Source organism: Dermochelys coriacea, chromosome 11, assembly GCF_009764565.3.
Source record: "Dermochelys coriacea isolate rDerCor1 chromosome 11, rDerCor1.pri.v4, whole genome shotgun sequence".
NCBI classification, from domain to species: domain Eukaryota; kingdom Metazoa; phylum Chordata; order Testudines; family Dermochelyidae; genus Dermochelys; species Dermochelys coriacea.
The window spans coordinates 305787-328869 of NC_050078.2; the positions used below are offsets into that span (position 1 = coordinate 305787).

At 52.6% G+C, this 23083-nt stretch overlaps 1 protein-coding gene across 8 annotated transcripts in view; it reads right to left on the bottom strand.

Annotated features, from left to right (window-relative positions):
- Positions 1 to 60: 60 nt before the first annotated feature.
- The window catches only part of SLC4A3 (solute carrier family 4 member 3), a 77179-nt gene continuing 54156 nt past the window's right edge, over positions 61 to 23083 (bottom strand). For all 8 annotated transcript variants that reach the window (XM_043504865.1, XM_043504867.1, XM_043504866.1 and 5 more), the window contains 12 exons: positions 19306 to 19490; positions 15638 to 15854; positions 14905 to 15129; positions 14361 to 14509; positions 10911 to 11105; positions 10207 to 10413; positions 9061 to 9150; positions 6423 to 6589; positions 5639 to 5892; positions 4137 to 4306; positions 3198 to 3371; positions 61 to 2363 (listed from right to left, as the gene is read on the bottom strand). In XM_043504865.1, coding sequence (XP_043360800.1) covers positions 2286 to 2363; positions 3198 to 3371; positions 4137 to 4306; positions 5639 to 5892; positions 6423 to 6589; positions 9061 to 9150; positions 10207 to 10413; positions 10911 to 11105; positions 14361 to 14509; positions 14905 to 15129; positions 15638 to 15854; positions 19306 to 19490 — 2111 coding nt within the window. In that variant the 3' untranslated portion in view covers positions 61 to 2285. The remainder of the gene's footprint in view (positions 2364 to 3197; positions 3372 to 4136; positions 4307 to 5638; positions 5893 to 6422; positions 6590 to 9060; positions 9151 to 10206; positions 10414 to 10910; positions 11106 to 14360; positions 14510 to 14904; positions 15130 to 15637; positions 15855 to 19305; positions 19491 to 23083) is intronic.

The window sequence follows — 23083 nt, forward strand, 5'->3', positions numbered from 1 at the left end:
TGCTGCCATGGAGGAGCAGCCATTCTCCTGTGGGCTGTAGCATGCACAGAGACTCGGAAGTTCAGTTCCTGTGAAGGGTTTATTGGTGCAGCCATTTCCACTACAGGTAGAGGAGTCACAATGCACAGCCAGGCTGGCAGGGATGCAGCAACAGCAGGCCTCCTACACTACACAGGGACAGGACACGCAGCCACAGACAGACAGACACACATTTCCTAACCAGGAGGCTTCACTGGCATCACAGGGGCTGTTGATGTGCCGGGCTGTGGCCTGGCAGGAGCAGGACCCTAGCTCTGAAGGCTCCCTTCCACCTGGCTGGGTATCCATGTGGCCCTGTGGCCGTAGCGTCTGAGCCTCCCACACCGTAGTGAGCACCCCCATGCATGAGGTAGGGAAGGATCAGCCCCATTTCAGATAGGAAGCTGAGGCAGGGAGAGTCAGTGGCTTTGCTGAGATCCCACAGGAAGTTCTGGTGGAGGCAGGATTCTCAGGCCAGTGCCTGCACCACAAGGTCCCCCCTTCCTCTGATGCCTGTGTGGAGGGGCTGGGGCGCCTCCCTTCTCTGACTTTGTCACATCAGGGCCTCCTGCCCCACCGAGCATTGGTACTGGTGATCTTCGGGCTCCATGGCAGCTGCCAGGTTACCCTACTACAGGCCATGAGCACCGCTGGTGATCTCCTCAGCAGAGCTGGCGAGAGCTGCAGGGAGAGCTGGGATCTAAAGGGCCGAGGCAGTAACCCACATGAGACCTCAGACCCTGATGTCTGAAGAGACCTCGGGCCTTTCAGGTGTGAAGACATTCAGGGTTGCCCAGGGACAGGCCTAGGTGCCAGGGGCTCTGGCTATCAGGTGCCTCCAGACGCTGTGGGTGGCCCAGGTTTGGGAATAGGAGAGGTGGGGAGCCACAGCAACCCAGTCATCAGGGGCATGGGTGGCCCAGTCACTGTGGTGGAGGCTATGTGTCCTGGTGACCCCAACACTAGTGCTGTGGATGCCTGCTGCTGGCTGCAGCTCATGTGGACAAAATGCCATGTAGTGGGAGACAAGGTGGGGGAGGGAACATCTTTTATTAGATCTGCCCCTGTTGGTGAGAAAGGAGCTTTCAACCAGAAGAAGAACTCTGTGTAAGCTCCAAAGCTGCTCTCTCACCAGCTGAAGTTGGTCCAATAAAAGTTCCCTCCCACACCTTGTGTCTCTAATATCCTGGGACTGACATGGCTTCAATCCCGCCGCATGCTCAGTGGGAGACACTTCCTCTGGAAGCCCTCTCAGCCCTGCCTGCTCTAGGAGGCCCCTTCTCCTGCTGCTCCTTCCTTTGCAGACATCACAATCCTTAACACACATCACAGCTGGTTACTGTGGGACTGCCCATGACCTCAGACCCCTCCACCCCAGAAATACAACTTTGAGCAATACAACAGTATCAACAGGGAGGGCAGGCACCAGGGAAGGGACTCAGACAGGCAGGGGGATGGGATTTGAACTCCTTGAAGCTCAAGAGTGGAACCCCCTGCCTATCCACAGGGAAACCACCTGCTGTTGGGACACAGATGCATGGGCCAGTAGCACAGAGAGTTTGGGGCAGACTGGATACAGGGTCCTGACTTGCCCTAATCCTGGCCACGCTGTATAGGCTGTTCTGCAGCCCAGGATGGCACAGGAGCACTGTTAGAAACCAGGCAGGGCAGTCTGAGGTGCAAAGTAGCCCATGACAGGGAGTCGTGCCAGGAGCCCACTTGTGTGCCCGCTAAGGCAGCTGGGCAGCCCAGCTGGGGGTGGCAGAGCAGACGAGTCTTGCCCTGCACAGGCAGAGTCTGGCCGGGCACTGAGACTGGGGCTCTGTGTGAGGCCCATGCCTGCCTCAGACTCCGTGGAACGTGAAACTTGGGCTGGCATTTGGAGGAGCCAGAGCTCTCTGGTGAGTGGATGGGAGGTGGCGGCTCACAGCTGCATGGCCCCCCTTTGCTAACCCACATACCAATGCAACCCCCAGTCTTCAGTGAGGGAGACCCAGGACCAAAGGGAGTGTAGGCCCCTACAGAGACTCTGGATGTGAGAAGCGTCTCCCACTGGGTCCAGGTGGAGACAGGCTTGTGCTTCCACTGAGCGGGTGGGGGCGCGAACGGCCCTGCCCACCTCCCTGCAGGGTTCCGACACAGGTGCTCTTTGGTCCAGACAGGAACACATCTGACGTGTAGTAAGTTCAAAGCCATTCTGATTGGTCCTTAGCCAGGGAGAACGCGTGGGAACGAGCAGCTTTCCACAGGGCGGGGGGTGGAGCCGTTCACACAGGCATGTGCATCTCGTTGTACTCGTCCCGGCCGTCCTCGTCAAAGTTCGGCTCTGCGTCCTCCGAGTCCAACTGTGGACAGAGACAGAAGCTGGGCATTGGCATGGCAGTGACCAGAGCGGGGCTCCTGGTGGCCGTCCCACCAGTCTCAGACACCAGCCCAGAAGCAGGAGCCAGGGCCCTAACTCACCCCGCTGGGGGGATGTTGGTATCAAGCGCTTTGCTCATTATATCGCAGGACACTCACGTTGTCTCCTTCCCCATCCCATGTGACCCAATCCTCCCTCCCCACTCTCCGGCTTGGTGTCCTTCCCCCGGACGTTCCCCTTCCCCTGGCAGCTCCAGTGCTACTGGTGCTGGCTTCTCTGCTAGGTAGCAGCCGCCCCAGGAAAGGCAGTGAAGCTCCTCCACATTCACAGCTGCTGATGCAGGCTCTTCTCTGTGATGAGGACCCTGGACACCACCCACAGAAGATGGAAAGAGGCCCCAGCCCCTAGGCTCTCAGTCTAGAGAGCCCTGTGTTTGAAAATATCAACATCCAAGGAACTGGGTGTATTGGCTGAGCTGTCCCTGCCATTACCAGGGAGGCGAAGGCCAGATAGCTCCAGACCAACCTCACCAGATCCGGCAGCCCTGACCATGAAGAGAGAGATGGAGCAGGGAGCCCCCGTTCCAGGCTTCTGCTTGGCATCTGTGCCCTTCCCACACCCTAGGCTGTGAGCTCACTGGGGCAAGAGCCCCTGGCTCTGTTCGAAAGTGCTGGGCCCGGATAAATCACCACCCACAAGAAGCTGGAGAAAGCTCCCAGCCCCTCGGAGCAGGCAGTGCCCCACATGCCAGCTGCCTGAGCGAACTGAAGACAGCCCAGTCCTGGGGAGACGGATGCTGTCACACAGAGCTGCTTACGGCTTTGAGCTCCCGGTCCTGAAAGAAGCGGGGCAGCAGGAAGCGTCGTAAGGGCACCGTCATAATCAGGACAAAGGGGAAAGCTAACGAGGCCACTGTTGATTTCACCACCCAGAGCACCACGATGCAGGCCAGCTGAATGCAGGTGAAGAGGTTCATTCTCCAGGTCTTCACCTGGGGACACAAGTCCAGCCTAGCAACGCACCATCTCTCAGGGAGATAAGCCACCTCCCACTCCAGCCCGCACGTCGCCCCATCCACGTGTAGTAGCCCCATCCATCCACTCTAGGCTCCCCGCCTAGAGCACAGCCCCATTGAACGCTCGGCCCCAGCTCCCCATCTACAGCACGGCCCCACTGAATGCTCAGCCCCTCCAGCACACATGTTGCCCCATCCATGTAGCCATGGCTCCTCGCCTACAGCACAGCCCCACTGAATGCTCAGCCCCTCCAGCCTGTGCATCGCCCCATCCACTCAGAACCAGCTCCCAGCCTACAGCATGGCCCCACTGAATGCTCGGTCCCACCTCCCCGTCTACATCACGGCCCCACTGAAAGCTCAGCCCCTCCAGCCCATGCGTCGCCCCATCCACTCAGAACCAGCTCCCCGCCTACAGCATGGCCCCACTGAATGCTCGGTCCCACCTCCCCGTCTACAGCACGGCCCTACTGAAGGCTCAGCCCCTCCAGCCTGCGCATCGCCCCGTCTACAGCACGGCCCCCGTGAACACTCAGCCACAGATCCCCGTCAACAGCATGGCCCCACTGAATGCTCAACCCCTCCATCCTGCATGTAGCCCCATCCACCCACCCCCAGCTCCTCGCCTACAACACAGCCCCACTGAACAACAGTTCACAGATAGTTCCCCTTTTACATCTCCCACCCATCAGCCACCCCATGTCCTAGCCCCAGCTCCCCAAACAGCCCCTGCTCACTCACCTTGACAACGTAGACGTGATCCGGGTGGTGCTTGGATGGCATGAAGATGAGGAGGAGACGCTCGTAGAGCTGGATGCCGGTGAGAGACGTGACCCCCATGTAGAGGAAGATCCCGAAGAGCACGGCCAGGGGGATCCGGCGCAGCATGTTGCCCATCACAATGGACAAGCCTGCAAGGACAGAGCTGAGGGCATCACTCACCTGCAGCCTCCCCAGCTGCATGTCCACTGCACATGGACCATTGTCCTGACACCACCTGCGTCTCTCTAGCTGCCACATGGTACAGAGTAGGGGCGGTCACTGTCAGGAGCCCCCAGATGTGGGAGCTGTGGAGAGCAGGATGGGGCGGGGGCTCTATGGAGCTATCAGGGGCAGGGCTGGGGCAGGGCTAAGCCGCTGAGCATGGGGAGATGTCGGGGGCAGGGCTGAGGCAGGGGCTGTGGGGAGTTGACAGGTGCAGAGCTGGGGTGCTCGTCATGGGGAGTTGTTGGAGGCAGGGCAGGGGGCTGTGGGGAGCTGACAGGTGCAGGGCTGAGGCCGGGCTAAGGCGCTGGTCATGTGGAGCTGTCGGGGAAAGGACTGGGGCCGTGGGAGCTGTCGGGGGCAGGGCTGGACCGCTGGCCATGGGGAGCAGGTTGGGCACTAGTTGTGAGGGCGGGGAGGGGCACTGGCTGTAGGGAGCGGCTGGGGCGCTGGCAGTGGAAAGTTGTCCAGGGAGGGTTGGGGCGCTGGCCATGGGGAGCTGGCTGTGGGGAGCAGGATTGTGCACTAATTGTGGGGGTGGGGATGGGCACTGGACATGAGGTAGAGGTGCTGGCCGTGGGGGGCAGGGTAGGGGCACTAGCTGTGGGGAATGGGTGGGGCACTGGTTGTACATGCTAGGTAAGGTCGATGGCCGCAAAGCAGCAACAATGGTTTTGGGGCCAGGACAGAGGTGCTCGCCACAAGGAATGGGGTGGGGTGCTGGTTGTTGGGGGCAGGGTAGGGTGCTGACCGCGAGGTAGGGGCGCTGGTTTGGGGACAGGCCAGGGGTGCTGGCTGTGATAGGGTAGGGGCGCTGGTTTTGGGGGCAAGATGGGGTGCTGGCCATGAGGTAGGGGTGCTGTGTAACTAAGCCTGGCCTGACATGAGTAATTACCACTTGGAGGGAGGCCTCATTTCTTGGAGGATAGAATTTGAGAGGTGTATAGACCATTAGGTTGAAAGAGACAGAATGTCTGAGCCAGCTGAGACAGGAGGGAGAACAGCCAGGAACCCTTTACTAACAACAGACAAGATGACCTAGGAACACAGAGGTGAGGTACAGAGTAGGTCGAGCGTTTTGGATCCCAGAGAACGGGATGAAGTGTTCTCCCAGAATTGGGCAAGCTCTGTAGAAAAGGTCTTGGCAGGAGTCCCAACACGCTGGTTGGGGGGCGGAGTAGGGCCGCTGGCCATGGGGGTGCTGCTAATCCTATCCCTGGACAACCTCTGCCCCCCAAGTTCAGTAGCTTGAGGCTCACCAACAAGGACAGCGATTGCAACTCCTGTCACGCGCTGCTCCTTAACCTCCTCAATCTTCGGCTTCTCCCCCGGAGCGATGGCCTTGCTCATGACTGTCAGGGCATTGACATGGGTGACCGAGCGCACGGTGGCAGCAGTCAGCCAAGGGAGCCCGAACAGCGCACAGAGGCCGCCCATGGTACCGATGAGCAGCAGGTCCAGATGGAAACCGGAGCCTTTCAGGAGCTTCCTCTCCTTCTTACTGACAATCAGGCTGGGGAGAGAGGAGGGTCCTGCTGTCGGCGCCAGGCCTGCGCAGCCCCAGGTCCCCCCTGTGTGCTGGGGCAGAGCATGTGCCCAATGGCCTTTGGAGCTGGGAGCACTGCTCGTGCGCTGCAGAGGTGCAGTTGGTAAAACGAGTGCCAGGCAGGCGAGAGTCCAGCCAGGCACGTGGGGGAAAAGGGGATATTCTTCGCCACTCCTGGCCATTCTCCTGTCTGTCAAGCCCAGGGACAGGCTCCTTTCCTGGGTGAGGCTGGCGCAGGCTATGTAGACTCCACCTGGCAGGGGAGGGGAACCCACAGCCACAGTCGCTGTGCAGGAAGGGCCATGACAGGAGAGTCCCTGCCTCCTCACGTCCAGACTGGGCATCCTGCAGCCCGAGCCTGTGACTGAGGCTGAATGTCCAGGGCCCAGCCCAAGGTCGAGAACCCCCCACCTCGTCCATCTCCCCGCACAGTTGCCAAGCACTGGCTTGGAGCTCAGTGGGATGAGGGAGCTGTGGGTGCAGGCAGCAGTACTCACATGGTGATCTGGGTCTCCATGAAAATGAGGATGAAGACCAGGAGTGCAGGGATGGCTGAGGCAAACATCATCCACATGGGAAAGGCCTGTCGGCTGCCCAGGGGGTGAATGAACCAGCCGCGCTTCTGGGGAGACGTGACTGAGAGCCCAGTGGGAACATTCAGCTTCTGTGAGAGCAGGAAAAAAACAACATTTACTCAACGACATTCAGCCCCTCAGCCCCCTATGGCTCTGACCTGGCACTCGGTACCGCTGGGATCCTCGGCCCCCTATCGATCCGACCTGGCTCTCTGTACCGCAGGGAGTATCAGCCCCCTATGGCTCCAATCTGGCTCTGGGTACCACAGGAATCCTCAGCCCCCTATGGTTCTGACATGGTTCTCGGTACCACTGGGATCCTCAGCCCCCTATCGATCCGACCTGGCTCTCCATACCGCAGGGAGTCTCAGCTCCCTATGGCTCTGATCTGGCTCTGGATACCACAGGGATCCTCAACCCCTTATGGCTCCGACATGGCTCTCAGTACCACTGGGATCCTCAGCCCCCTATGGCTCCAACCTGGCTCTCCATACTGCAGGGAGTCTCAGCTCCCTATGGCTCTGGGTACCCCAGGGATCCTCAACCCCCTATGGCTCCGACCTGGTTCTTGGTACCACAGGGATCCTCAGCCCTGCACAGCTCTGACCTTGCCCTTGGTATTGTACATGTTAAATCCAGAAGGGGCCATTATCATCCCCGCATTCTGAGCTCCTGCATAGCCCATGCCAGAGACCCTCATCCCTCCCTTCCTGCATCCAGCCCATCAGCTGTGGTTGAGCAGGGGTGGAGGTTATAGAGAGAAATGCCTGGGCTTGATATGAAGACTCCTGGTGATAGAGAAGCCACCACATCCCTGGGTGACCTGTTCCGGTGGATGGTTCTTCCCCCTCTCCCCCCCCGTTAAACATCAGTGCCGTATTTCTAGTCTGAGTTTGTCTCACTTCAGCTCCCAGCCGCTGGGTGTCACTCTGCCTCTGTCTGCTGGGTTAAAGAGCCTTGGCTCTCAGGGCTTGTCTGTCTGGTTCAGGAGTCTCAATTCTACTGAGCACTAGTGTGTCACACACTGTCCTGGGGGCTAGCTCTGGAGGAGGCAGGTACCCAGCCTGCCTGTGAAAGGCTCCACTAAGGAGAATGAGCTGACCCAGCTGGATGGCAGTTCATTAGGTAAGGGGCACCTGGGCCTTAGCTGGGGTCATGAGGGCTCAGACAGGGAGTGGAGCAGAGAGATAGAGAGCTCCTAAGGAGAGCTCCTCTTGGGGGTCAGCACAGAGCTCAGCAGGCGAGGGACCTGAAGAAGTGGCTTTGAAAGAGAAGAGCTGTGAATGCCAAGCCCTAGCAGAACTTGGTCCGAGTGAGAGGACCTCACCAGGAGCTGCAGATCACAGAGGAATTATATGCCAATAGCTGCCTTGTTTTGAGCTCCTGCATAGCCCATGCCAGAGACCCTCACCCTCCCTTCCTGCATCCAGCCCATCAGCTGTGGTTGAGCAGGGGTGGAGGTTATAGAGAGGGGACCTTTCCCCAGAGATCCTGACTCCAGAAGAGGATCCTGAGTCAAGAGTGCTTCATAGGTAAGGAGCCTGGATGGAGGCAGGTGAGAGACATAAGTGGAGTTGATAGACTAAGGTTAATTTGGACCCCTTCTTCCTTCTCTCCCCCCATCTTGGAGGCTCATTTGTGTAGCACATTTCACCATTTTGAATTTAATAAACTAGACCCCTGAAGAGGCACAGTTCGATATATATAAACCTCATTGGACTTCTTGAAAGCATGTTAAGGGAAACTGAGGCAGAGATGCAACCAGGGTTTCATGTACTAAGTGGCTCAGGGGGACTCTGCTGGTGCGGACTAAAAGTTCCCATTTCAAACAATGCTACATTAATGCGCACAAGGGAACTTTTAGTGCACACCAACAGGGTCCACACAGGACAGTTAGTCCACAACACACTAGTGTGCATTAGAATTTACATCCTCAGGGCAGACTAATGCACCATGTAGACAAGCCAGAAATCTCCCCCCGGAAAGTATTTACAGACAGTGATCAAGTCACCTCCTCACTCCTCTTGGATACACGAAATACAATGAGCTCCTTAGTCTCACTGCGAAGCAGCTTTTCCAGATCTCGAACTGTCTCTGAGCCCCTTCCAGATACTCAGTATCCTTCTGAAGTGCAGGCACCAAAACTGGACACAGCCTCCAGTAATGGGTTTCGTAATGCTGTATTCAGAGGGAATACCACCTCCCTTCTCCTATTTAGATTGCACAGACCTCAGACGTACACAGTTCTAATCCAGCTCTCGGTAACACGCAGACCCTCAAACCTGCACAGCTCTGATCTGGCTCTTGGTGTCACAGGAACCCTCAGTCCCTTATGGTTCTGACCCACATCTTGGTAGAACTCAGTGCCTCCCGGGGCTGCTCCCACAGCTATGATTTGCAGAAGTATGTGCACAAAAATCTCTCTTTGATTTGCACCGTATTGACCGAGAAAGTGGGAAACACAAAAACATCTAGTTACACAAGCACAGTGAATGGAACAATCAGTAGTCCCAACCATGCTGGGCTGGTGTTCGGGCCTGATGGGAGTGCCAGCACCTACCTGTGTGTACGTGTCTGTGATGGTGTAATCCACCAAGACCATGACCAGGATCGAGATGGGGATTCCAAAGTCTCCAATGATCCGTCGAGCCTGCAAAGCAAACGCATTTCAGTGGAAACGCGCAGGCCAAGCTCTTAGACACTGCTACAATGCCAGGCACTGTACAGAGCCCCGAGACAGGCCGACAATCCATCCCATCCAAAGGACAGGCAAGGTGCCCACTACAAATGTGATTGCTGCTAATGAACAGAGGATACAGGAGCTCTGGTCACTCCCTGACCCCATTGGGCTGCTTTTCTCCCTGGTTGGGCCCCAGCTGCTCTCTAGCCGCATTCAGATACCTGGGCTGCTCCAGACACCATCTGGCCCCTGGGAGACTGGGTGGGAAGCCAGGATTCACCAGGCACATTCTAGCTGGAAATGCCTTAGAAAAGCACTCAGGTCTCATGGCACTGAGTGCTGTATTAGTGCCTCAGATGGGCAGACAGACGGATCACAGAGAGAACTAAAATTAAGTTTGTCCCTTAACTTTGTTCCATGCTAGGTCATTCTGATACATACTGGAGTCCAGTCCCCTAAGATTAGCCTGACCTATGGAGACTCATATACCCACCAGTCCCTATGGCTGTAAAGCTCCAGTTTAGCAGACCCTTGACTCCGGATTCAGCCAGAGAAGCCTTCTGAAGGCCTGAAATGTTTAGGCCCAAGCAGTGTTTGGGCTGCTGGATCCCTCCATCTAAAGATACCCTGGGGCAGATGTGGTAGGACAGATAAGTGTGAGCAGCAGCCAGGTCTTATCTATGGCCTTGGCCTTGTGCCAAGGGAGGCTTCCCTCTCCAATGGCATTCAGAGGACTGTTGGTGTTTATTTTACGGGGGTGGTCCCTGATGGCACCAGACTCACCCGGAGAGAGACAACACACCGGGGTGCCAGCTCTCTCTTCAGGCAGCTTCCTATCAGCGTAAACAGCCCTTTGACCACACAGGCCTGGTAAGACCATGTGAGCCAGGACAGGGTGCCAGGTTCAGACATGCTGGAATAGATAATGCTGGTGCCACAGAGGGCAAAAGTGTGCAGCCAGAAGGGATGCATGATGGATGAAAGGGCCACAGGATCGAGCTGTTGGGACACAGCTCAGCAGCCTACCTTGCCTCCTAAGAAACGGCTGTTCTTGAACTTGCGCATAAAGAAAGCGATGAAGAAGGTGCCCAGCATGAGGATAAGTGAGAGGAGGGCAGTATTGGGCTGCATCCTGGTTCCCAGAGACACGGCATCAACAGAGAGAGTGCTGGCATTCAAGCCACTCTGCAAACTCGGTGGGTAAAACTTCAGCAAAGGATGCTCTGCAAAAACCTGGATGGGGAGACAAGCAGAGGGTGCAGTCACCACCTGTGCAGAGGTGTAGGGGAGGACAGTCAAGTGTGAGTACAGCCCTGTGTGTTGCCAAGCCCATCACTGCACTTCCCCAAATAGCTCATCTCACAATCTACCGGTACCAGGGAGATTGAGGAAGAAAGAAAAGAAAAAACTAGTTATGTGTCCAGGTACTGCTGCAGGGGAAGGGAGAGAAGGTTTGGCGTGTGTCCCTCTACGCTCCCTGCAAATACCTGTGCACAGCAATGCAGTTACTGCGCACAGGGGGCACTCATGTTTGGGGACTTGAGGGATGGCAAAGAATTGTTTCACAGGCCCAGCCAGAAATGCTACGGCACTCTGGCCCTGCATCAGAGATGCTGTTGCTATTGTTTTCTCTATCAATTGTCGAAGGCACATGGACACTACGGTGGCAGGTGCCTAGATCAGACAGCTGGGCAGACACTCTGTAGCATCTCTCCCCGGGGACGGTTCACCTTGTAGAGTTTATAGAAGGTTTCGTAGATGAAGATGAGGGAGATGAGGAAGGCAAAGATCTCCTGTGTGAAGGGCGAGATGTATCGCACCAGGAAGCTGCCTTCAGCTGCCACAATGATGAAGATGAAGACAATAAGCCACAGGCCAATCCACACTCTGCCCGTCAGGTACTCGATGCCTTGGCTCTGGCAGAACTGAAATAGGGAAATGAAGGGTTAATCACAGCCCATAGGACAGCCTCTCTCCTCTGCTCTCCCACACACACTCTCCTCCCCTCTCCCATTCTACATGGTTCTTTATCAATTTCTGGAATGGCATGTGTACATTTTTTCATGTAGCCTGGCAGGGAAGGGGTTAAGGTATGGCTGGAGGGTACAGGAAATGCTTCATTTGCTGAGTAAAGTCCCCGACTTAGTATCTGTTGTTTCAAGACTTAGTATCTGTTGTTTCACCGGGCCTGTCCTGCCCAGACTGTAGTGTTAGTTACTAGGGTGCATCCCAGGCACACTGTGCATTGCACATCCCCTCTGCCCTGCTTCAATGCTACAAATAAACATGACACCAACACAACTCCCCAAGAAAACTCCTGCTCAGTCTAGTCACCAGCCCCCCAGGAGACACCAGTCCGCATGCTTGGGTTCAGCTGTAAGGCAGACTGTAGCCCTGTCAGACAAACGCCCAGCAAGCCCAGCGGTAGGCATGCAAAGGAACTTTCCCAACCAACGGCAGCTGAACAGACCTAGAAAAACTCCCTCTGCTATCCAAAGCACAGTGTCCTGTGCACTGACTACCAGCCCCAAATCATAAACTCACTCCACTCCTACGCAAGCCTGGCTACTAATGCCAGGAACAATAGTACAGACAACCCCACTCAAGCACAGAGAACACTACAGATGGGGAGGAACATATCACAAATGCTTGATGCTAGAGATTATGCTGCTCTCTAGGAGGGAGAAGCAAAGAACTCTGACAGGCCTTCACCCGTTACAAAATCCACAACCCTAAACTAGTAATTTAATCATAATAAACACTACGGATCACCACAGAACTGTCAATCAAATGGCAGTCACCACTTTCTAGGAAGAGTATGGATTTCCAAAAAGTCATGGATACGGTGGATAGAACAGGGTTATGGAAGTTACTATGCTACAATGGAATCCTCAGAAATTTTCATTAGGAGCTTTTATGAAAATATGACAAGTCAAGTAATACATAACTGACTCAGTCATTTGAGGTTACTATGGGCATCAGATAAAGATGTCTTATGGCACCCACAATCTTTTTACTGGTAGTGGATTGGGTAATGACAAAGACTACAGAACAACCAAGGGGCACACAATGGAGCATAGGCGCCAAGTTCTCCTGGCGCCGGTGGGTGCTCGACCTGCCCCGGACCCCGGCCCTGCCCCGCCTCCACCCCCGCCTCGCCCCCATTCCAACCCCTTCCCCAAATCCCCGCCTCTTTCCCGCTTCCTCCCCTGGGTGAGCCGCGTTCCCGCTCCTCCCCACTCCCTCCCAGAGTTTGTTTCGCGGCGGCAAGTGCTGGGAGCTAGGGAGAGAAGCGGGGAAGCAGCACACTCAGGGGAGGAGGCGGAGGTGAGGTGAAGCAGAGGGGCGGGGAGGGGAGCTTGGCTGCTGGCGGGTGCAGAGCACCCACCAATTTTTCCCTGTGGGTGCTGCAGCCCCGAAGCACCCACGGAGTCAGCGCCTATGCAATGGATTGTCACACAGAAGTTAGAGGACCTTGACTTTGTAGAGGACATCAACTTGCTATCCCATGACATTAGAAACATGCAACCCAAAATGCATTATCTCCAGGCCTATGCACAGTTAGCAAGGTTGAAGGTCAACACAGCGAAAACTAAAACCATGAGAATCAACACATAATAAGACACACTAATAACACTTTCTGGGACTGACATAAAAGAGTTCTGATGTTTCACATATCTTGGTAGCACTGTAAGTACAACAGGTGGAACAGATGACATTAAAGCTGGAATAGCAAAAGCCAGACATGTTTTGTAACTCTAAAGCCAACTTGGAAAAACTGAAATCTTGCCTTCCAAACTAAACTTCAGATATTTAACACAATTGTAAAGCAGGTCTTACGAAGTGGTGTTGAAACTTGGAGATTTATTTTGACCTTTCTATCAAAATTCCAATTTTTCATCAACAGCTGCCTTAGACAAATGCGCAATAACAGGTGGCCAGAAAAAAAATCACAGATGAGGAGCTCTGAAAGAGGATGAAACAGAAACCAATAGGACAGGAAGTTATGGAACAAAAATGGAGCTGGCTAGGACACATGTCGAGAATAACATGACAAGACATGGAGCCCCTGGGTGAGAGGTAACAAGAGAGAAAAAGGATAACATGCAAACACACAACAGAAGCAAAATGGAAAGCTCTCAAAATGACATAGGAAGAAGCTAAGACTGCAGCAGGAGACTGGCAAAGATGGAAGACAGTGGTGATGCCCTTACGTTCTGCATGGGATAGAGAGGCATAAGAGAAAGCACTTGAAAACCAAGAGACACAGACTCCATGGAAATGTGGAAAAGAATGACTAGACCCACTGTACCTGACCCTGAAAGACATTTTCCTTTCCACAGTCCACAACGTAAAGATGCACAAGAATGAGACGTCTCCAAACTGGCTGGCATAGACCCTCTCTGAACACAACTCGGGGATAAGCAAGAGGCAGCACAAATAACCATAATATGAAATCCCCTGCCGCCACATCAGAAATGAAGAATAATGCTAGGTGAGTGGTTACTGCTCTCCTAGAGAGACTGGATTGGACTGCATGGGATGCAGGCTATACTGGGATACAGTTAACTAAATCTGGAAAGGTTTCAGAGTAGCAGCCGTGTTAGTCTGTATTCGCAAAAAGAAAAGGAGGACTTGTGGCACCTTAGAGACTAACAAATTTATTTGAGCGTAAGCTTTCGTGAGCTACAGCTCACTTCATCGGATGCATTTGGTGGAAAATACAGTGGGGAGATTTAAATACACACACAGAGAAAATCTTCACCCAAAAGAGAGGAGAAAAAGTGACCGAGAAAAGGAGCGTGGGCTGCACGTATAAGCATTCCCACAGCAATGCAGATCAGGGTCTGGTTTGGGCAGGAGCTTATATCAGGGCTGCTGGCTAGGGCAGCACTGCGAAGCATTAATAAAATCACAACCCTAGACAGGCTCAGTGGAGTGGACCATGGTGAGATGAGGCAGAACTGACTGGGGTGAGCTGGAAGGGACAGACAGGAGGGCAGGGACAGCACTGGGTGCCCTGTGGTATGGTGGCAGTCTGCAGGAACATTTCAGAGTCACCCCTTTCAGCGTCAGAGAAGTGCAGCTGCCCCTCTGATCAGACAAACCATGGCAAGCGAAGCACAGTACAGTGGCTGAGGAAGCATGGGGCAACATGTGACATGATGGCTTACAAGTACCTTGAAAAAAGCTTCTTCAAATACCAGAAGGGGCCCCGAGAAACCAATGACAAGGAGCGGCTGAGCTCCAAGCAGGGAGAACAGGATCCCCAGAACTGAGGTGGAGATGATCAGCTCCGAGACCCCCATGAGACCCTCTGTCTTCTCTCCTAAGAGAGAACAACGTGTATGTGATAAGCCGCCCTGCGGAGAGCACAGTCCCCCATAGAGTTACTCTGGGGTGGATATACCATGCACAGGCAGGGAGTCCCCTCCTCTCCCATGCACAGACATAACTGCCCTGCACTGGGCAGGGGGTTTCACATTTGAGGGTAGAACCCCTCTCTAGCTCTGCTATGACCACCCTGAGAATCCTGGAGCTGGAGAGGCCGAGTTACATGGAGAGAGTACAAGCTGTGTATGTAGCACAACTACAGCCTCCTGAGTGAGCAGCGCTAAAGCCCTGAGGCCAGTGCAGGTACAGAATCTCAGACAGCAGAGCCAGCGCCCCCAGTCCAGCCCGGGCTAGTTTGTGCAAAGAGCAGACAGAAAGCAGGCCCATTACCTAGGAGTCCCCCGAAGGTGATGGCAGGAGAGAGAGCAGCAAAGTAGATGAAGAGAACGGCTGCAAGGCACTGGCTGTGCAAGGCGTCTCTGATGTCACTGAGATATTTGGGGTACCTGCGCTTTATGTCCTGAACCAGACCTCCAAAACAAATGCCAGTTCGTCTCAATGGGTCGTCCTCAGCGTCCCCCTCCTCTTCCTCCTCAGCCTTCACTTCACACAGCTCTGGGGAGACATGGTGTATGGGGGTTACAACGGAAATGTAGGAACGAGAACCACCCCTCTCTCCCGGGGACAGATGCTGGCAAATACCCATCTCCCACAGAACAGGTGAGCAGGGGGAAACGCTCGGCAGGCTCCCTACACACCCCACATGAAACCTGGGCTTCCCCCCCCGACCCCACCCCACAGCTGTGCTCCGCCCCCTGGGCCTGATGCCGCCCCATGTCCGTGCTCCGCTCCCTCCGGGCTTCCTGCCCCCCATGGATCCCCAAAGCCATGTGCTGCCCTCTTGGGCTTGCCAGGCCCCTGGGGCCTCCCACACATCCCCATCTCTGTTGCAGGACTCAGCCCTGCTCACCCCACACTAGTTGTCCTCGCTTTATCCTGTGCAAGGGGGAAGCAGAGGCCTCCTAGCCAGTGCCCATGGCACAGCCCCCACTGTGCCCTCCCAGGGCAGACAGGGAGATACTGGATGCAAATTCATTATCTGCCAAAAACAGAGTGAGGAGACCTTTAGCTTCCTGGACAACCCCTTCCTTCGTGGACTTCTTCTGCTCCCTCTCCTTCCTCTTCCTCAGTAACTCTTTCTGGAAGGTAGCGATAGACCTGAGCAAGTCTTTCCCCTCCACTTCTGACGGGGGGATGACAATGCTGCAGTCCAGGAATTCGTTGATGGCATTGAGGAGGTCCTGGCGGTCGTCAGCCATGTACGCAGCCTCGTGGAAGAGCTGTAAGATAGATAGGAGGCTCAACCAACCCAAAGACACCACCAGACTACTTCTGCAGCTACAGGAGCACAGCGCCTGCCCTACTGCCACAGCCCAAAAGACCTACATGCTCCAGCATCCCTGCCCCACTTTCCATGTCAGAGCAGATCCCATCTCCCCGTGATCTCTTCTCCTTCAGGTGTTGGATCAGACCAGTGAGGCTGCTAGCTAGGTATCCCTACCACCTGGTATCAGAGCAATCTGCTCATCTAGCCAGTATCATAGCTCCTGTCACACCAGCGTTATGTAGCTGTTTTAGGCTGTTCTAAGGGACTTTTCCCCATGGTCTCTAAATGCCAGGAGTCAATGAGATGCTGCTAGTTCAGAATCCAATTGACTGGTGAGTCAGGCACTCAGGGACCACAGAAATGGATGGAGTATAAAAATTGGATAGATAGTGCATAAATAGATCAGATCACTGGTCCACTTGGATCAGAATCCAGATTACTGATGTGACACAAAAGAGCACTGTTCTCTCTAATCTCATCTTGTGCACTCTGCCGCACTGACAAACTAACAGGGAGGAAATCAGTGTTGTGGGAAAAGGCTGGGAATTGTTAAGCACTGTAACTAAGGCACAAAAGAACAGCGCTGCCTGGATTGCCCTCAATACTCAAATCATCTGCAGTTCTGCCTTAAGAAAATGACTATACTCAAATGTCATGCTTCAAGGCTTCACCCAGATGCCTGCAGGAGTCAGGAAGGAATTTTTCTTCCAGTGCACAATTGGCCACATGGATTCTGGGTGTTTTTTTCACTTTCCTCTGAAGCATCATTGATTGGCCCCAATTGGAGATGGCACATTGGTGGGGTGGACAGTGTTCTGAGGTGGAACAGAGAGTATTCTTTCTAAATGCCTGATTGGGATGTGTTGCTTACAAGCTCATGGTCATTCTGATCGCCAGATCTGGAGTGGGGAAGAAATTCCCGCTCCACCCCTTGGGTGAGATTGGCAGAAACCTTGGGGAGGGGAGGGGGTTCACCTCCCTCTGCAGTATGCAGTGTGCATTTCCCTGCCACTGCAGGGCCTCAGGCATTGGTGGCACCTTGGTCTCTCCTGTTCTCTCCCTGAGGCACACAGCAGCGTCTCCTGAGGACTGAAATGCTTTGGTCTAACTTAGGTCTTTGGGCTTAACAAGGGGTATCTGGGTGAAGTTTAATTGCCTGCGGTATACAAGTGGTTATAGTATATGAGCTCATGGTTCCTTCTAGCCTTAAACTCTATGAAACTATGAAAGAACTTGGAATGCCAGGCACAAGGGACAGTCAGTGCCAGGGGCTTCTCAGAGACCTGAGCATAAAGAGATGGAACATGGGGGAGGCAGCCAAAGAGGAACTGTCAGAGGGAATTCTTGCAAGGAAAGGGCAGGAAAAATGGAGAGTAAGGCCATGCCTACACTATGGCTCTACAGTGGTACCGTAGCTGTACCGTCGTAGCACTGTAGCATAAATATTTCCTGTGGCCATGGGAGGGGTTTTTCCATTGCTGTACGTTATCCACCTCCCTGAGCGGTGGTAGTTTGGTTGACGGAAGCACTCCTCCACTGACCTAGCCGCATCTACGCTGGGGTTAGCTTGTCATAGCTACAGTGCTCAGGGATGTGAACCTCCTCAAACTGTAGCAACGTCGACCTAACTTTCAAGTGTAAACCATGACTAAGTTTCTGCTGCCTGGAGGATTAAAGGAAGAAGAGAGGTTTAGAGAAAGCAGGGGGACAATAGTGCAAAGAAAAAAGCAGTCCCATTAACGACGGAGGGAGGAGTTTAATGAGGACTGTGAAATGGCTAGGTACTGCACCGCTTTCAGAGCATGTCTGAAGTGAAAGAGATGGGGAATTAGGACGGATTTAGAAGTCTGTAAGGAGGTCAGGGACAGCTGAGCTCTCTGCAACATACAGACTCCATGGAACAGCAGCTTCAAATCCTGGCAAGGCTAACTTGGCTCTTCACCCTTCTGATACCCAGCACTTGGCATGGCCAAAGCACAGCACCAACACTAACTAGCTAATCCTCCCACCTGTGTTACCACGTCACTACCATCACCCCCCCCCCCAGTTCACTGACGGAGAAGTGAAGGGAGAAGGAACTGGACTGCCTAGGGCCACCCACAGAGTTAGTGCAGAGCCGGGGTTAAAACATTACAGCTGCCGGTTCACAGTCCAGGGCTCGGCCCATAAGGCCCATGCACCTCACTCTGTGGTGTCTTTCAGCTGAGAGCCCTCAGAAGCCAAGGAGCCACCTGCTCTACATGAACATTCTAGAGCTGAGCGCAGGGCATTCGGACAAACTCCCCTCCAATCAATCAAGTTCCCCTGTTATTCTCACAGTCCCAGTCAGTCCCTCTTGAGCAATAAGCGACAGATCCCTCAGGCTTCTTTGGATGGACTCCCTTCTTCTGGATCATAAAGCTGCACTCCATGCAGCCTATGAGTCTCTGTGCTGACGCCGATCTGGCTGGGTTTGTTACCCAGCAAACAGCTGGGGATATAAAGTTTCCTATGTACAATCTCCTGCAGCCAAGAGGACGCTGAAAGCTAGTCCAGGAATGTTTCATTCTCACTCTCCTCCAACCCTGGATGTCTGTAGCAGGCGCCTATAATTGTCTCTCCTTTGTCATTCCTTGTCAGAGAATGAGTTTCACTGCCACACTATTCAATCCTTGAAATCTAAGGTTAGACAATAATCTGCAACAGTCACTATCACTTCTAGCTCTTGATGTCCATGTTCCCTGTGCCAGCTAGGCATTGGGCACTGACACACAAAAGCATCAACCCTCCTCTCATTCTTCCTCTGCCATTTCAGAGCACTCTCCCTCCTGCCTTGCGCTGGACGTTGGAAGTACACACGAGCTGAGCACAATGGCCTCTTCTCCTCTGCCAGCCTCTGAGGACCCCTTCACTTCTGCTCTTGGAATGAAGTTTCTGGGGATTTCTCCTTTTGTGTTCACCTCCCAATTTAGCACTTCCTGTCCCAGCCTGATGTCTGTCCTGGTCTCTCTCTTTCACAGAATCATAGACTATCAGGGTTGGAAGGGACCTCAGGAGGTCATCTAATCCAGGCCCCTGCTCAAAGCAGAATCAATCCCCAACTAAATCACCCCAGCCAGGGCTTTGTCAAGAATGACCTTAAAAACCTCTAGGGAAGGAGATTCCACCACCTCTCTAGGTAACCCATTCCAGTGCTTCACCACCCTCCTAGTGAAAAAGTTTTTCTTTTGTACTGGGCCATCCTCCCTGTCCCAGGCTTGGCTTCTCTGATAAGACCTGTCCCCCACAGTGCTCCCTGTCCCTAATCCCTGTCCAGAAGAGACATGGTACAGAGTCTCTGAAGCTTTCCTGTCCTGTGTCTGACCTCTGTCCCACCATACCACTATTCCCCATGCTCTAGCAGGAATGCACACCCAGCGCCTCACCTTGTCAGACATGAGGGTAGAAATGGACCGTCCAATTTCGTGGTAATCGACGTTGGCCTGACTGGGTCCCAGCAGGACAAAGATGAACCTGACCGGAATTGGGACCTCCAGGACAGATTCCAGGAAGACAGCCTCATTCAGCCGGACAAAAGCCATAGTGGGCTGTTCAAGGAACTGCACACAGCCTACCAGGAGGCAAAGAACAAAACCACAAGGTCACGGCAGAAGTCAGGAGTCCCAGGTGACAGAGACTGCAGCCACAGAGCAGCACTGGCATGGAGAAGGGAGCCCCTGGGCACAGGCCCCATGGTAACTCTCTCACTCAGGCATATGAACTCCCTGCACCATCTGCCCGGACATGCCCTGGTAACATGTTGACAGTGACATACCTCACACCCCACAGCTTGGGGGAATTGAAACATAAACCCAAATCTCAGCTGTCACTGAAAAGACAAATAAAGTCTATTTTCTCGGCTTTGACAACACTCCTGACATAAACCTTCGGATGGGGATGGAAATGTAGTATGAGGTAGCCCTTACAGTGCAATCATTAAGATTGCGCAGAGGTTTCTGTTTACAGCCAATTTTTCAAAGTGCTCTACAATCCACATGCCTACTGAGATCGGTCTGAACATTACTGTGTCAGTTGAGGATTCAGGGTACAGTTAGTGATGCCAGGTTGGGAGCAGTTGGTCAAGAGGTTCCTAAGATGCAGCCCCCACCAAAATTACTTCATTTAAAATTTGCTGGCTCTTTATAGGGTATTTTTGCCCTGCAGCTAGGGAAAAAATAGAGGCAGGATTAACAAGGAATTGACGTGAGTTTATCTCAGCTAGTGAAAGCCAACAAGAACCAGCCACCAAGCAGTCCATTTTTTAAAGTGCTATAAAATTAACAGGCACATTCAAACAGGCTTGAAACATAGCCGTGGTCTACTGTGACAAAATGAGACTGTGCTATAATATATTTATGAGTCCATATGTGCCTCAGTTTCCCCTATGTGCTATGTTGCTACCCAGTGGGTGGAAAAGGCCTCTCAGAGTAGGCCAGGAGATGTTGGTGTGGGTGTCACCGAGCTGTCTGGGTCTGATCCGGTCCCCATAGCAATGGAGCATTGGAGAAGACAATGGCAAATCCAGTCACCAGGACAGTGACACCTAGCAACCAATGTCCTGGAGTATGACAAAAATAGCTAAGTCAGCATGATCCTTAGTGTGGACACAGATAAACTGGTAGAAAGGTGCCTTGTATTTACAGTCCCTACATTCACAGCAAGAAGCTATACCAATATAAAGATATAAGAACATAAGAATGGCCATACTGGGTCAGACCAAAGGTCCATCTAGCCCAGTAGCCTTTCAGGGACACTCAGAACATGGGGTTGCATTCCTGACCATCCTTGCTAATAGCCACTGATGGACCTTTATAACTGTCTGCCTCCACATGAAGGGTTGTACCACTTTAATTATACAAGTTTCTAACTGATAAAGTTAAAATGGTACAAAAACAGTGTGTAGATAAGCCCTTATTATGCCAGTTGACGACCTGGGTTACAGATTGTGGTGTACATTTAGGGCCATTTGTTCAGTTGGCTCCTAAGATATAGCTCCCCTCAAAATAACCTCATAGATTCATAGAGTTTAAGACCAGAAGGAACCATTAGCTCATCTTCTCTGACCACCTGTGGAGCACAGGTCAGAGAATTTCACTCAGTTTCCCCCTTTTTAACCCAATAACTTGTGTTTGGCTAAAGCACCTCTTCCAGAAAGGCCTCTAGTCTGAATCTGAAGCCATCAAGAGCTGGAGAATCCACCACTTCACTTGGGAGTTTGTGTCAAGGGTTAATTACTCTCACTGTTAAAAAACTATTTCTAATGTGAATTTGTCTGGTTCAACTTCTGCCGTAAATGTGTGTGTGCCTTTCTCCACTAGATTAAAGAGCCCTTTAATGTCCTGTATTATCTCCCTCAGAAGGTATTTAGATACTGGAGTCAAGTCACCTTGCCATCTCTTTTTGACAAGGTGAACAGACGGAGCCCTTTAGGGGCTTGTCCTATACAGACAGTTAGTGTGTGGGAAGGGTGGGTGTAAGTCTGCAGGGCACTTCCTTGCCACAGCACTAACTGGCCATGTACCCTGCTGCCTGCACGAACAGTTCTGTCGCGTGCTTTGGTCTCCTGTCCAGCATTAGATCAAAGTGCATGATGGAACTTCTTGTGCACAGTGGCAGGATCCACAGAGCCAGTTAGTGCACAACAAGCAAGTGTGCTGTATATTTACACCCCAGCTTTCTGTGCACTAACTCTCGGTTTAGACAAGCCCTTAGTCTGTCACTGTAAGAGAAGGTTACTCATCCTGTGCAGTAACTGAGGTTCTTCGAGACGTGTGTGTCTGTGGGTGCTCCACTTCAGGTGTCAGTGCGTCCCAGCACTGTTAATTGGAGAATTTCAGTAGCAGCGCCCATCTGGCCTTCTGAATGCTGCAGTGAGCACATTTTTGGGGAATATGCGTCTCACCAAGGCACAAGAAAATAAGAACGGCCATACTGCATCAAACCAAAGGTCCATGTAGCCCACTATCCTGACTTCCGACAGTGGCCAATGCCAGGTGCCCCAGAGGGAATGAACAGAACAGGTAATCATCAAGTGATCCATGCCCCGTCACCCATTCCTAGCTTCTGGCAAACAGAGGCTAGGGACACCATCCATCCCTGTCCATCCTGGCTAATAGCCATTGATGGACCTATCCTCCATGAACTTATCTAGTTCTTTTTTGAATCCTGTTATAGTCTTGGCCTTCACAACATCCTCTGGCAAGGAGTTCCACAGGTTGACTGCGCATTGTATGAAAAAATACTTCCTTTTGTTTGTTTTAAACCTGCTACCGATTAATTTCATTTGGTGACCCCAAGTTCTTGCGTTAAGAGAAGGAGTAAATAACACTTCCTTGTTTACTTTCGCCACACCTGTAATGATTTTATAGACCTCTATCATATCCCCCCTGAGTCATCTCTTTTCCAAGCTGAAAATTCCCAGTTTTATTAATCTCTCCTCATATGGCAGCCGTTCTATACCCCTAATCATTTTTGTTGTCCTTTTCTGAATCTTTTCCAAGTCCAATATATGTTTTTGAGATGGGGTGACTACCTCTGCATACAGTATTCAAGTGGGCGTACCACAGATTTATATAGAGGCAATATGATATTTTCTGTCTTATCTATCCCTTTCTTAATGATCCCCAACATTCTGTTTGCTTTTTTACTGCTGCTGCACATTGAGTGGATGTTTTCAGAGAACTATTCATGACGACTCCAAGATCTCTCTTTTGAGTGGTAACAGCTAATTTAGATCCCATCGTTTTATATGTATAGTTGGGATTATGTTTTCCAATGTGCATTACTTTGCATTTATCAACATTGAATTTCATCTGCCGTGAGGATGCAGAGTGAATTTCCATCTGACACAGACATAGTGTCAGGGCATGATGTGCATCATTTAAATCCTGGTGAACCAGGCATATCTGAATGGGAGTGGTTGGACCCCAGTGTAGACCCTAATGGTCTGAGAGGGAAATATAAAAAATATTTTTTAACACAAGGAAGGATAACTAGTAACTAACTATAAACTTTTAACTATTTCTGCAAGTCTGTAACAAGCTAGTCGGGACACCACTGGGAGCTCTGTCTCTGGCTGAGGATGTTTGAGAAGGAACTGAGGGGGTCAGGTTGCACTTGCTAGATGAGGCCATGACACAGGAACAGCGCATGCATGACCTAGAC